This window comes from Citrus sinensis, chromosome 4 (genome assembly GCF_022201045.2).
Source record: "Citrus sinensis cultivar Valencia sweet orange chromosome 4, DVS_A1.0, whole genome shotgun sequence".
NCBI lineage: Eukaryota > Viridiplantae > Streptophyta > Magnoliopsida > Sapindales > Rutaceae > Citrus > Citrus sinensis.
In genome coordinates this window covers 25506025-25520615 of record NC_068559.1, presented here as the reverse complement: position 1 = coordinate 25520615, position 14591 = coordinate 25506025, and the positions used below count along the sequence as shown (strand labels likewise).

Sequence of the window (14591 nt, the reverse complement as noted above, 5' to 3'; positions counted from 1 at the left end):
TCAGAACAATGCTACAAACCTCCAAAAGATAAAAAGAATTAGCACCGCCGTAAAAACTAGAGAGTCAAAAAGACTATTATATAGTACAGTTATATTGCACATTTTATACAATAAGATGTGTTTTTTTCCCCCTTTCAGTGGAGGTGTATCAGCATACGAGACTATTTCATGACTAGATGTCATCCCACCGCTGGCATTTGTAAACAGTTGATACAAAATAAGCCAGTCTTGGAACCCGGGAATTACTGCTTGGAGCTGAAAATAATGAATCACAACAATGAGGTTGCCTCACATCAAAGGCACATTAACTGAGTGCCACAAGGCCTGTAGATCACAAATGTAGAAAGGAACATAAAACTCAGGAGCAAAGGAAGGATTGGCAGTCAAAAACAGAGTTACTTAATCCAGGTCTCACCAACTTGATTAGGCCAGTGCTAATGCCTTCCTGAAATGGAGCACCAATGCAGCACCTACATGCCATCACTGGCTTCATATCATAAAACAATTTATATTTTACTTAATTTATTTGGTTTTCGAGCAAGAAAACGCTCCCTGGCTGCCTGAATTCTACTTTTGTGATCATTAGCAACCACAGCAGCATTGACCTCTGTTTCTGGCATATCTGTGAGTTTTTTCTCAGATGCCTCTTCCATCTGACCAGCTCCACCGCTGTTTCACAAAAGCGAAAAATTAAAGCTCAACTTGGTTCACACAAGAATTTTTTTGGGAAAAAAGGGGTCATGTTCATGTGTAAAGTCAGATGATCCACATTCTCGTTAAATATAACTCAAGAATAATCTCTAAGATTATCAATTTACCTCAGTTTGTTAATATCTATTTTTTCAAGCTTCTTTAAAATGGGCATGACCCATTGCATCTCCACAGCACACACATTGCGCATATATGGACGAGAGGTAGCAATGAGCTCATGGTAAACAACATAATTCGGGAGCAGTCCTTCTTCATCTGTTTTAAGCTCAGATGATGGGTGTACCTAAAAAAAAAGAACAATCAATTTACTTTCAGTTGTATTTGAAACAAAATTTGACTGGATTATTCAAAACATACAAGCAGCTAGTACTAGGATACTCCAAATGTTAAATGATTTCTAACTTAAATCAACACAGTTCTAGCATTCTCTTTCTTGATCAAATACAAGGATTTTGAATGTCATGTGGAGATGAACGTCAGTCATTCATAATGTAGCATCTACTTGTCTAACTGTATATTGATGGTCTCATAATCCGTAAACACAATACTAAATCTGGTGGATGATAAGATTAAACAAATACCTGAACCAGTTGAGGCTTAAAACCTAGAGTTCGATAGCCGTTGTGATGAATCATTCTTTCAGCAAGCTGGTTTGCATATCCTACACATAAAGCCTTCCTCAATTTCCTATAATCCTGTCGGCTTTCTTTCCATCTATGATTGGCTCGTACATCTAATGATCCTGGTTTCCCCATACAATACAAACTATTAAGGAAGTTAAGAAAGGAGAAAGCAGCTAAGGTAATAGGATGAAAAGATAAAAATAAACTTCTGTGCACACAGTACATAAATAGTATCAGTGCATAAACTCCTCACAGGTAATTTATTCTCCAAGTTGGAAAAGTGCCTCCACTGTTATACTGAATGCAGTAATTTCCAAAACAGAAAAGCACTATTTATAAGATATCATCCACAATTTCCATATTCATTACTGTTACAATTCCCAAACATGCTGAGGCATTGTGTACCTGGTCAAAACTACTGAGCCAATTTAAAATTAAAGGACTTTTCTGGAATATGTTAAAATTAGAAAAAGGACTTTTTTGATGGCCCCTTGTAAAAATTGAACAGGGAGTTAGCTCATGTCTGAAAGGGAATCTTATCCAAAATAAACAAAATGAAAAAAAGATTGTGAATGATGGACAGCCATTCCTCCCACAAAGTTACAAAGTTATGCACTTCTTTAGCAGATATAGAAATGAAACTTTACCAGCAACAGCCTCCCATATGGAACATTAGTCCCAATACTTGATCAAATGCCCTTTTAGGAACCAAAACACCATTAAGACATCTTAACACATGTAGCAAGTTTTATGCAAGTAGGCCCCTCAATAACAAAGTATACTGACCCTTAGCTATTTTCTGCATTATCTGACATAGCTGTTTCCGAATGTCTTTGACAAACATCATTCCTCGCACCTACAGTTGTACGTTCAAAATGTTATACAGCTTCAAATACTAGAGCAGAAAAACCAAAAATAAATAAATAAATAATGTGAGCACTAATTTGGTGCATTCCCTTAGCTTCATCACCCAAAGGCTGAGGTTGCTGGAAAGATACTCAACCATTCACAATCATCATGTATTCTCAACAGATTCTGCTACCTTGTCCGCCAAAAGGCAACTAACATCTACATGGAGTATAAATTATAGTGTCATACGATAGTCCCTACATAATTTCAACCTTCATGCTAACAAGATCACTACTCTACTGAGAATCTAAGGTTATTATGCTCATGGCTTGCAGTTTTTATGATTTTTGAGGATTATTGTTCCTTTTCAGATTATTAGAAACATCTCTTTTGGGAGTTGATTTTTGACGCCTTGTTTCTTAGCTTTCCACATTCTAGTTTAGCTCAATCACACTCCCTCTGAATCAACATACATAGGTTGTGCCCGCTTGGACCATTTTTTGTTTTCAGTTTTATAAAACTAAAAGGGTGTGTATTTCAAATATATCGCAAGCCTTCAGAAGCATAAAATAAGTAGGTACCTGCAGGCCATTATCCTTGACCCAATTGACATCATAATCACATTCATCCCAACACTCGTAAATCTGTAGCAACTGAATGTGATCACCCCAACCAGAACCATCAGGAAGTTCCAAGGGAGTGTGCTTCCGCTTTTTCTCAGTACTCTTGCTGCAGTTAAAAATAAAACTATCACCAATTCACTATTTCAAAACAGAATGTTCTTTATAGTGAGTTCAATTTTTGTCATTGTGATTTCAATGTATCTTTTTTCCAATTATCCTGCCAACCAAGTGGTATGAAACACTTTAGGCCAAACATACATAAACACAGGACCGCGTTTTTATTGATTCCTTTTTAAGTTTTTAACTGCAAAAAAAAAAAGTATCAAATATCCAATCAACTAATATTAGATGACTTTTATAAATTCACTGTACACTAATCTAAAAGGTTCACAAAATTTCCTAATAAACAATTTTACAGAGAAGCTGAAACCATCGATAGCATCTAAAGCAAAGGCCTACAATAAAAGGATTCCAGATGAACTAACCTTCGACCAGGAAGCAATGTGGTCTCTGCTGATAACATGGCAGCTACAGTCAAAGCCTGAGATAAGCAACCATACTCATTTGCCTCCATTAACATCCGTGAAAGTGAAGGTTCTAATGGAAGCTCTGAGCACAACCATAGAAAATACCCAATAAGCTCATATATTGAATTAATTGCAAGGTGAACTAAATCTATAACTATAATTATTATTTCAAAGATAGAAAAATTTGCATCTCCTAGACACGAAATTAAGAAGCAAAGATATAACACTCAAAAATATGAATTGCTATCAAGAAGTAGACTGCACAAAAATTTAGATGGGTATTTTAATCCGAGGCTATAAGTTAGAAAGTCAGATAGTTAAGAAGGATCTCAGCAATCAAAATAAACGTGCAATGTGGAGATATTTGGCTTTATGAGGCTCTGGAAAGATAAATTCTCATTATTGAACATCTAACATCTCTGAGAAAACTAATCAGTATAACAACTAGCTGATTCATAACCTTCTGTTTTGCAAGTTTAAAGATGTTGCAATAGTCAAAAGAAGTTAGCAAGAAAATTTGTGCAAATTCTCAAATGAAAATACCCTAACAAGGAAAGTGAGTAAAAAGCTTCTTGATCAAAGGACAATTATGGAAGGGCAAAAAATGAAGTACCAGCCATTGTTCTTCCAATACTTGTAATGGATCCATTTTCATCAATAGCATCAATCAGATATAATTGCTTTAGTGCATCTTCTAACGACTCAGCTGCATCAAAACATACAGATTTTAGTCCATATATTCAAGTTCACAAAGGAATGTAATGCCATCTCGACAACTTTCAAGATTGATTACAATAGGAATCCTAAACATGTGCCTTACCCTAAAGGCCACAGTTCATGTGAACAATAGTTATATATAGTACACATGAATAGTGATAAATTTGGTCACATGTTTAACAATTTTGATCATGAAATACATAAAAGTCAAATACATCCTCCCTCTTCTCTTTTTCCAGTGCTTTCAAGGAATGGTGGAAGATATATTGAACAAAGTATGTACCAGTGAACAATAAAATTAGCATGCATGAGAGCATAAACAATGAAAAACTGCAGAAATAATGCTTCCTTACAGGAAGGGGGATCGAGAAAATCAAACTTGAGAACATTAATATCAGAGAGGTCCAATGATTTCAGATAAAGAACACTGCCGGCGAGAGAAGATCGCTGTATTTCAGGTACTGTTACATCAAGAAATTCATCGTGGTAAACAGTGGATGGGTACAACCGGTAGCACTTTCCAGGGCGCGTCCTTCCAGCTCGTCCAACACGCTGATTAGCTTGCACTCTGAAATATTATAAAGTCAGTGAATCATTATAATTACAATCACAACAAAAGACATAAATCTGATAGCTAGAATATCTGAAACATGATACCAAAAGCATAAGTGGCAGTATCCAACTCACTTGCTAATTTGAACTACATCAAGGGAATACATGCCTGACGATGGGTTGTATTGCCGCTGCTTCACGTAACCACAATCAATAACATACCTGTTTAGTACCCATAAGTTCCAAGCATAAATAACTCAAATTTGACAAATAAATAATTTGGACCTACTAACCCAGTGAAATGTGGTGCGAGAAGGAATTTAAATTAAAAAAAAAACTGGATTTTCATAAATGCAGAAAATAGTCGGCGAGCCTAACAGGAAAGGAAACGGGGAACTCTTTCATAGAAACAAGACTTTTATAAAACTACAAGAGCAGCTAAAAACTTTTTGAGGCAATTCTAAATGCTCATCCCATAATTCACTTAACACTGTCAAGTAAAACAACTTCCTAATGGATTCTGACTTCCGTTTTCGTTTCTCTTTTCCACCAATCTTACTTTTCTTCTAACTACAACCTTCATATGTACAAACCTATTTATTTAACTAAGGGAAAAACAACTACCCCACCACAGTTGCTTCCATGTATTTTGCATCATCCAAAAGAATCTTCATCAAAAACATTTCAACCCATACTAAAAGATCAATAACTTATGTAAAGTTTCCAATGATTTCTCAATAAATCTAACCAAATTTTGAGTCCAACGAAAGAGTAATCACCGCATCTATAAGCTCAACTAAAAAGTGTAAGGCATACATGAACGAGAAAATGTGAAAAAAGAATTGAATAATATAGTATAACATGGATGTGATGGCGTGAATACAATCACCAAATCAAATCTTCATGCAAGTATCAAGTTTCCTTACACTACACCATCAACGGTCAAGGAAGTTTCAGCGATGTTTGTGGAAACAATAAATCGCCTACAATTTGGAGGTGGAGGACTAAATACACGCACCTGTTGGGTCATAACAAACATGAAACATCAACCACATAGAAAATTTATCTAGATTTACATATTCGAAAAATTAAGCGAAGTAGTTTCTTGATGGGATAGTCGCAACATTTGGTAAAAGCATATTCTCATGAAGGCTAAAAGAATGCGCGCATTGATTATATCTGAAATGTCAATAATTTTAATTACTAGTTGGTCAGTGCAGCGAAATTGTTTTATCCATAAGTATGGTATCTACATTTCTGCAATCACTTATAAATAAATATTATTATTGGGCATGGAGTCTCAGAAAGTGTACAAGCAATAAGTTCTCAAATTGGACACACTGCAATTTTGGTTTGACATTTACTACCAGTAACAATTTTTATTAAAAATTAAAAAGAAGAATTAGTTTATTAGAAATTGGCTTCATTTTTTTAAACAAAACCCTTGACAATTATATACTACTCCACAGAGGTACTTGGAGAAATGATTTGCTATTGACGAGGCAGTTAATAACTAGAATCTTTTACGTTTGCTACATATCTCACCCAATGAAAAAAAATTACACCACCAAATCATCATTGATCTGGTTTGAAATGGAAAAGACTTGTGATTTGAAGAATAATACATCATCTTCTATTTCTGCAAACTAGAACTTTACTCCTGTAAGACTATGCAACCCCAATGAGTTATTGTACAGAGTAACAAAATTGATTTAACATGTAGCATCACAGTTCCAGTTAGATAAGGATAAAGTTTATATTCCAATGGATGCAATTACTGTAGGTCTTTCCCCAGCTCTACCCATTTCAAATAACAAATATGCTACTGAGAAACAGCCAACAATGACCAGTCATGAAGAATTTTCTATGCCGTCAATACTGATACACAATGCCAATGTAACTGATAAAGGCGATGCATATCGCATGCATGCAAATAAGCCAGAAGCACACAATTATAAAAGAGACTGGAAATTACAAATCGAAAACCTAAATCTGAAAGGTGTGCCATTTAAAAAAAAAACTAAAATCAAAAGATACCTTGGATATATAACTTTACAAAGTTTCATCAAGAGATTTAAAAAAAATTAAAAAAAAAAAAGAAACAAAAAGCCAAAATTGACAAACTTGCCTGCATTTCGGGTGGCAAGGAACCATGAAGGGGAAGGATTACAGCATCCATGCAGGACCCTTCATCCAGGCTTTGAATTTTATCTTCTAACTTTGAAACTAGCTTCTCTATATCATCCTATGAAAGACAACAAATTACAACCAATATAAACATGCACAACAAACATTAACTGCAGTGCAGTACTTACTATGTAGATCTCATTCCTAAAACTGAATATAATCAAATCTTACCTGTCCAGTCATGAATATCAACACGTCACCTTCTGGTTCTCGAACATGTATATCTGTAAGCACAATTTGATAATAAAAACTGTGAAAAACGATTGGAACGTTAGAAACTACTATAAAATTTTAGCAGCATCAGTAACATAGTGACCACAAGATTTATCTAAAGGTTGAGATTAACATGAAAAAATTTCCATTCCTTTTTCTTTTCGGTAAAAAGGTGCTTCATTTTCTGCTCCCCTACCAATCAGGCAGCGAGCTCAGAAATATTATAAGTGACAGAGGATGAATTTCAACACTGAATGCACCATAGAGTGTCGCATTCTGTGCACATACATGCATAACATTTCAACACCCTCTATCTAGTTGTCTATCTAGGGCGATCGATCTACATCTTTCTCCATAGCCCTGGGGCTCTGTCTCGATCTCCTACGATGAAATCTGAGGGACTAGTCAAAATTCTAAAAACTAGCAGTAATACTGCACAACAACCCAGGTTTGACCAAGTTTAAATTGGAAAAAAAAAAATAGTATGTTCTTCTGGGCATTATATTTCAAAGTCTTTGCTCTATCAAGATCACACAAAACCAATACCGTAAACGACAGAAACAAACTGCTAAGCTTCTATACACAAGGAGTTGACAAAGATATCAATCGTACCAATTGCTGTTTTCAAAGCAGACTCAAGATAGCTTGTAGGACGCTCCTTGCTGTGCAATATCTCCACAGGATACAACTTTCCAGGGACATTCAATGTGGGGCAATTTGAAAAGAACTTGGAAACTTTTTCACCATCAAGAGTTGCTGACGTGATCAAAATCTTTAATTTTGATGCTCGCAAATTAACCAAGCGTTTCACAAGACCCAGCAATATGTCCCTACCAATGGATGCACTCATTAATATTGTGGATATAAAAAATGCAGCAGGTTGAAAAAATATAACGTCAGATGTTTTTTTATATGTACTTTGACAAGGAATGGAATAAATCAAGCCCCACAGTGACTAAATCTCAAAACCACTCATTCAAATGAGATATGATCTCACTTACCGGTGAAAAAAAAAAACCTCAATAACATACATACATGTAGTGATCAAAAATGGCATAGACATTTAAAACAAATGATGATACAAACTGAACAAAATAAACTAAGTCTTACGTGTTGAGACTCCTCTCATGGGCTTCATCTAATATGATAACTGAATACGGACTAAGATCTGGATTAGACAGAATTTCTCGAAGAAGAACTCCATCAGTAAGGTATCTACAGAGTCGAAAACCTAACATTAGCCACATTAAACTATGCAAAATATTAGAGATAACCGTATCAAAACCAAATCCAATAAAAAGCAGTGGACTTCATTACTTAATAAGTGTTCTTTCCGATGTTCTATCCTCAAATCGTATTGCATAACCTACTTCCTCCCCAAGCCGAACACCAAGTTCCTGTGCAACTCGTCTTCGTACAACAACATAATAAGTCAAGGAAAATCTTCCAATTAGGAGAACAAATAAATAAACACGGTGAACAAAGTATGGTCCACTAATTAGCAATGCAACATTTCAAATGAACTCCTGCAATCAATTTTAAAATTATAAGGTTTCAAAAAGTCAACGAAATTAACCTTAAATTTTCAAATAAGAACTTGTTACTCAACAAAAGAAAAAAATAAAAAAGACAGTTAGATTAATATAATTTAATTTATGCATAGAAGAATTAACATTTTGAGATAATAACCTGGCAACGGATACGGCAGCGACTCGGCGAGGCTGAGTAACGCCAATAATTCCGGATTTGGTGTAGCCATGTCGGTGGAGTATCTGAGAGAGCTGCGTGCTCTTGCCGGACCCCGTCTCTCCGATAACCACCACCACTGGATTCTGCTCCACCGTTTCTACTATCTTTTCTTCATATTGGAGAATCGGAAGATTCGCCATCGATCAATTAACTCGAGGTTTGGAGCTTTCGAGCAAGATTAGGGTTTTAGGATTTTATCGTGGAGGTTTTGATTTTTGAGTTCTTTTCGCTCTATTCGATTTTACTTTCTATTTTTTCCCGGTTCGCGCTGCCGGTGCCTCTGTACGGTCAATTAGCATAGTCAATGAATCACGGGGCAAATTTTACCGTTACTTTTTGTTGGTTTTTTTTTTTTAATTTAGAAGAAGAATAAGAAGTAAGTTTTTTTTCCTATTTATAAATCATTTTTTATTTAAAAATAGAAAAAAAAATCTCTTGGATTTCAAAGTATATATTTATATACTGTGATTTGTATAAATTTTAAATATAGTTTCATATATTTTGAAATGAAAAAAATTTCTCATAAATACTGATTTTGATTAATTTTAAGACAGTTTAATTCTTGAAGTAAAAAAAAAAAATCAATAGTGAAAAATTTTTTAAAAAAAATTGCCCCAAACATTTTTTTGACGCCCAACGACAGCGTGATAGCTGAAAAAAACATCACTCATTAAAGCTTTTAGTTTTGCAACCGTTAATTTTCTATTAAATTATCACTAAATAACAATGCCCATCACAAAGAAAAAGTTTGTACTGAGAACCTAAATTCTTTTTTAATTTTTTTCACATGCATAGAAAGGAGCAGCTATTAAAATACAATGAGATGAAGTAATTCTCCATATTGCTTGACAGAAATCAGACAAAACCGCTTACTTATGATTGACTCTTAATTGCATCTTGCCAAAAATGGCTTGCCCGGTCACAAGCCTAATCCCTCTAACCCACAAATCAGCCATTTCAAGCCCACCCTGGCACACAAAATGCACCTCCTTATTCTGTGTAGTCACAACATGAAACATTCCCGGTTCTTCAACGTCGAATTTCCTCCGGCGGTTCCATCGGAATGTGTCGCTAGGACCAACTTCAGCCGCCCTGCATACCACATTTCTCTTCCTTGACTTCCCCCACTGCAAAACGCCGGCGGACTCCACCATTTTAAGTAGTTTGACATGGGGTGATCCTTTGCCACACTTTGTGTGCTTCTTTACATAAGTGCCGTCTAACACAAGAGTTAGAGCAAGCTCATCTAGTATAACATTTTCAGCTTCATTTCCATTACCATTTTCCCTTGCAAGCGCAAGTGCCGTCTCATTTCTTGCATTTTCAATGTCACATTTTGCCCCACTTGAAATTAAGAGTTGGCACACACTGCCATGGCCACTCTTTGCTGCAAACATGAGTGGGGTGTATCCATCAGCATCTGAGGCATTTACATCGTAACATCTACTAACCAGTGTATGAACTAAGTCAAAATCTCCACGTTTAGCTGCTCGATGTAGGGCATAAAACCCAGCAGAACCCTTTTGACCTTCTTCCAGTGCATACTCGAGAATTACTTGTTCGAGAACTTCGCCGTTCCGGTTTAATTCTGCTAAGGTGATTGCTGTCTCACCATACTTATTCTGCAGCTTTATGTTAGCACCAGCATGAAGGAGCAACCTGAAGGCCTCTACATGGCCAGCTGCTGCAGCTATCATGGCAGCTGAAAATCCGTCAGCATCCTGTTCATCAAGATCAACGTCTGCCCACTCAATGAGTTTTTTCAAGGCATCCACATCATTTGCTTGAGTCACAAACATCAAAGGAGAAAATCTCGAAGCATTACTTGATTGAATAATATTCCCTGATCGAATTGAATCAACTACTGCTTGCTGAAAACCAAGAGTCCACCTACTTGACTTTGCAATTGAATTTGCACAGTGACCAGCATAATTGATCAATCCTAAATCAGCCCCTTCTGAGGCTAGAAATTTAAGGCACTCCTCATGCTTGTACCTTGCACAAATCATTGCTGCAGTTTCTCCAGCTGCTGTTCGGGAATTGATATTGCAGCCCGCACTGATAAGCCTTCTAAGAATTTTAGCGGATCCAAGCCTTGCTGCCAAATGAATGGGTCGGAGCTCTGTTTTTGAATATGTTTGCACCGGAAATTCTTTGTCAACAGCACAATTTAGCAGCAGCTCTGCTGCTCTTGCATTATTACAAAGGATTGCATGATGGATGAGAGTCCTCCCATTGTGAAGGATGTTAGGGGAAATGTGTTGGAAGAGCATGTGCAAAATAGCACCACTGGATTCAAAATACTCCACAGCACACCAGGTGATGCAGTAATCCTCAGCTAGTCCAGCACCCACCCGAAGTTCTTCTCCTGTATCCATGTCCCACGACCAGGCTCCCATTCTCACCTTGATGTCCGTCTTGACACCAGCCTGTCTCCCCATATCAAAGATAACAAAAATCATATACATTCTGCCAATAAAATTAGGCTCCCAATAATGGTGATTGATTTCCAAAATGCTTACCTGCAAGAGCAATCTAACAACAGAGATCTGTCTGCTAACAACAGCCCCAGCAAGTGCATTACAGTCAAAATTGGCATGAAGAGCTGGCTTGGAAGACTGAAGCAGCACCCTATCAATAGCATTGGCATCTACTCCACACTGCCAGCGATCAAATGCATCAATGTGATTTCAATACATCAACTCCAGACAGAAATATCTGACTTGATCATTGATTTTGAATTTTGGTATCCTATGTTCAAGAATTACCTTAATGAGTGTGTCAACTACATTGACGAATCCTCTGAAGCAAGCAGAAACAAGAGCGTGCACAGAAACTTGTGGCCGGATTAAGTCAGTAGCCATCAGCAACTCGGCAGGCCTGGCCTGCCCCAAGTAGCTGGTCTCCAACAAAGCCTCCTCGCATGCCTCCTGGCACGCACCTGCTTTGATGAGAAGATCCAAAATCTCCAAATGATCCTCCCTCACTGCTGCAGTGGTTGCATAGCCTCGGAATAGCTTCTGATTCACATTGGCACCAAGACTCTGTCACATTATGATAATAAACAAACGTTAGTAGTATCAAAAGGACATCCAAGCTATTGGGCTCCATCTAGAATTCTTACAAGGGGTAAGGCAAGTCAGAATCAGGCAATAATCTATCGTTACAAATATTGGGGCATCTTCAATGACCGGAATAAAGGAATGATCTAAATTCACGTTGAATCGAAAAAACACAGTGAACTTAGTAGGTTAACACTAGTCGATTTCACGAAATGTTGAGAATTAACTAAACTCAAAAATTCACACAGATCTTTGAAAATTGAAAATATTATCAAACTCAAATATAGAGAATGTTCCAAAAAATAAATCAATAACAAATAATCTTGTAAAAATTACATAAGACATTTTTTTTATACTATCTACCACATCATAAAGTAAATCACAATTTTTTCTATTAAAAAAACATTGTTGTTGTTTTCCTAACTCAAGGACCGTTAAATAACAAATGAGTGAAAGAAATATGGAGATGAACACTTTACTACTATATTTTTACAATACCTTACATTTTATATTACAATTTTGTTAACATCGTTATTGAAAAGATGAGATCATGCTAATGTCACTGAGGGTCAAAATAACTTTGCACTTAATTTTGCCTAAAATTGAAACATATCATAAACTTGAAGGACAAAACTATTTTCTTTCAAACCCAAGTTCGCCGCTATTTTTAACCCATCATATATTTAATTTTGCCCAGTAAAACGAGTGATATTCTCCATGTCATATCTTTCTTGTTCATTGAAGGTTAAAGTTTTTTTTTTTTTTTTTTAAGACATGAACAGAGCAAATTTGAAATTAGTTTCTTAATCCCCTATTTCACTTAATAAGATTACTTGAAAATCACTCACACAAAATTTTTTATTTTTTATTTTTTCTTCAGTCAATAAAGCTATACGGAGTCGTTTCTGGTGTTTTTTCTATTATTATTATCACTACAAACACATTTTGTTCGTGTAGTCCTTTTCTTTCTTGGGACAGTGACCCCATCCATTACAACACGTGCAAGAATCAATTAGGTGAAAATAAAGCCAAAAAAAGTTCTCTATTAAAAAAAAAAAAAGCCAAAAAAAGTTCTGGGCACGAATCATCCCAGCTTTGACACTCAGTAACAGTGAGATACGAAAATCTGCATCGTCAAGTCGCTTCTCAGGTGGTCAGGTTATCTGTCAGGATTCAGGAATACACATACACTGTCGTACAAACTTGTATAAAAAGATCACAAGATCTATAATAATAATAATAACCATTTATTCATAAAATATACAACAACATTGCCAAAAAAAAAAAAAAAGTTTCCAAATATTGTTTCAGATGGGATATATATCCTGTACAAATGAATAAATGATCATTAAATAAAAAGATCAAACCGTAGATATCGAGCATTAACTCCTTGATTTATCAGAAATTTTGAATCAGAAGTGAAAATCTTGAACGGTTAGTGGATGTTCCAAAAATGGATGGATATTTAAAAATTAAAAACCTTTTTCTTCGTATGAAAAGGAAAAATAAATGACGTACCAATAGCTTCCTGACAAGTGTAAGGTTTCCGGCGTGGGCAGCTAGGAACAAAGCGGTGACTTCGGTCTTGAACTCCTCGTACACGACACGAACTTCGTGAGCCGCTTCATCGTGCAAGACAAGCTCAGTCTTCTTGGCCCTCAAGCTCACCGTTCCGACGAAGTTAACATCGACAAAAGGATCACCTATACATTCGTTAGCTCGCTTAACGTCGTTAACATGCACGGCGTCAACGAGACGTTGTGAGACTTCCGCTTCGTAATCCAACGGAAACACCTGCTGCTTTCCAGCGAGAAACCCCGCGCCGGCAGGGTTTCCAAACATCATCATTTTTTATTTTTTATTTTTTATTTTTTAGAAGAAGATGATGAAGAGTGCAGACCGGACACACGAGTTGTGTTGTGTACGTCTTTGAAATGGTTTAGTTATGTTGTATTTGACGTATGAGACAATGAGAATGAGAGGAATTAAGGCGTGAGAGGGAAGCGACTCAGGGAGAAGGAGGAGGAGGGAACCCAGAGGCAAGCTTTTTATTGGGGGCTAATTTTTTTTTTTTTTTTTTTTTTGTGAATGAATAATTTATATTAACTTAAAATTTGTTTGACCAAGTCACAATTACGTTAACTCGTAGCGCCGGAAAAAGACATTTGGGTCCCTAATATTTTGTTTTTCTCGAAGGAAAACATATTTTGTTCATCTCTATTGAATAGGTCTCTCCCCTGGAGATTATTATTATTTTTTTAACCATAATTTTATAATCCACTGAAATTCGATACAACAACAAGGGTCTACCGAAGTCCAAATTTACCACATAAGTATGTTATGCGTAATAAATATAAAATCAATCCTACAACCATAAATATTTATAAAAGTTAAATATGAGTTTGAGATTTTTTTATAAGAATTTAAAAATCTTGTTTTCTATTATTATTATTTTTCATACCAATAGTTTTATTGGAGTACAACTTACACTCTTATTAGATGGAATAAGCGCAAAGATAATATAGGTCTCTATCCAATAATATTTTAACATGTATATTATTTTGGAGTTAATCTATCATAATGCAACAAAAAATCATGTAAAACATATGATATATATGTTCTGGATGATCCATTTGGAACCGCTTTTACAGGTCTGTGTCACTCTTATTACAAAAGTTACCAAGCTGGGGACCTGCTTAATATAGACTGAAAACTTATGTCGTTCTTTGAGAAATCATAATAAATCAGGAACCCAAACGCTATTATCTAGTACAGCAT

At 35.9% G+C, this 14591-nt stretch overlaps 2 protein-coding genes across 6 annotated transcripts; both read right to left on the bottom strand.

Moving 5' to 3' along the window:
* Window positions 1-29: 29 nt before the first annotated feature.
* Window positions 30-9058, bottom strand: LOC102622684 (probable pre-mRNA-splicing factor ATP-dependent RNA helicase DEAH4). 5 transcript variants are annotated; one of them, XR_371199.3, is made up of 17 exons: window positions 8692-9048; window positions 8320-8412; window positions 8113-8217; window positions 7615-7832; window positions 6961-7013; window positions 6731-6847; window positions 5529-5620; window positions 4738-4824; window positions 4404-4618; window positions 3947-4039; window positions 3292-3415; window positions 2765-2912; window positions 2121-2190; window positions 1293-1453; window positions 819-994; window positions 416-669; window positions 30-324 (listed from the first exon to the last, which is right to left on the bottom strand). XR_371199.3 is itself a non-coding variant. In XM_006484000.4 (16 exons), the coding sequence occupies exons 1-16, from the start codon at window positions 8889-8891 to the stop codon at window positions 507-509; spliced, it is 2115 nt and encodes a 704-aa protein (XP_006484063.1). In that variant the 5' UTR covers window positions 8892-9048; the 3' UTR covers window positions 30-506. The 5 variants fall into 5 exon arrangements, 4 of the variants coding, with proteins under 4 accessions (XP_006484063.1, XP_024956793.1, XP_024956794.1 ...); XM_006484000.4 differs by having other exon boundaries at window positions 30-669; XM_025101025.2 differs by lacking the exon at window positions 5529-5620 and having other exon boundaries at window positions 30-669; window positions 4738-4793; window positions 8692-9049.
* A 441-nt stretch (window positions 9059-9499) lies between these two features.
* On the bottom strand, window positions 9500-14112 carry LOC102623570 (uncharacterized). Its single transcript, XM_006484277.3, has 4 exons — window positions 13332-14112; window positions 11520-11795; window positions 11274-11411; window positions 9500-11180 (listed from the first exon to the last, which is right to left on the bottom strand). Exons 1-4 carry the CDS (start codon window positions 13659-13661, stop codon window positions 9621-9623), a joined length of 2304 nt encoding a protein of 767 aa, XP_006484340.1. The 5' UTR covers window positions 13662-14112; the 3' UTR covers window positions 9500-9620.
* Between the last annotated feature and the right edge of the window lie 479 nt (window positions 14113-14591).

What these genes read in the sequence shown, in the direction of transcription:
- LOC102622684 (XM_006484000.4), bottom strand. Translation starts at nt 8,891, where the DNA reads ATGGCGAATCTTCCGATTCTCCAATATGAAGAAAAGATAGTAGAAACG. An exon ending in ACATTGCTTCCTGGTCGAAG is followed by an intron (nt 2,913 to 3,291) that starts GTTAGTTCATCT and finishes TTTTAACTGCAG; the next exon opens with CAAGAGTACTGAGAAAAAGC. An exon ending in TTAAGCCTCAACTGGTTCAG is followed by an intron (nt 995 to 1,292) that starts GTATTTGTTTAA and finishes CTTTTTTTTTAG; the next exon opens with GTACACCCATCATCTGAGCT.
- LOC102623570 (XM_006484277.3), bottom strand. Translation starts at nt 13,661, where the DNA reads ATGATGATGTTTGGAAACCCTGCCGGCGCGGGGTTTCTCGCTGGAAAG. An exon ending in CACTTGTCAGGAAGCTATTG is followed by an intron (nt 11,796 to 13,331) that starts GTACGTCATTTA and finishes ATAATGTGACAG; the next exon opens with AGTCTTGGTGCCAATGTGAA. An exon ending in TAGTTGACACACTCATTAAG is followed by an intron (nt 11,412 to 11,519) that starts GTAATTCTTGAA and finishes GATCGCTGGCAG; the next exon opens with TGTGGAGTAGATGCCAATGC.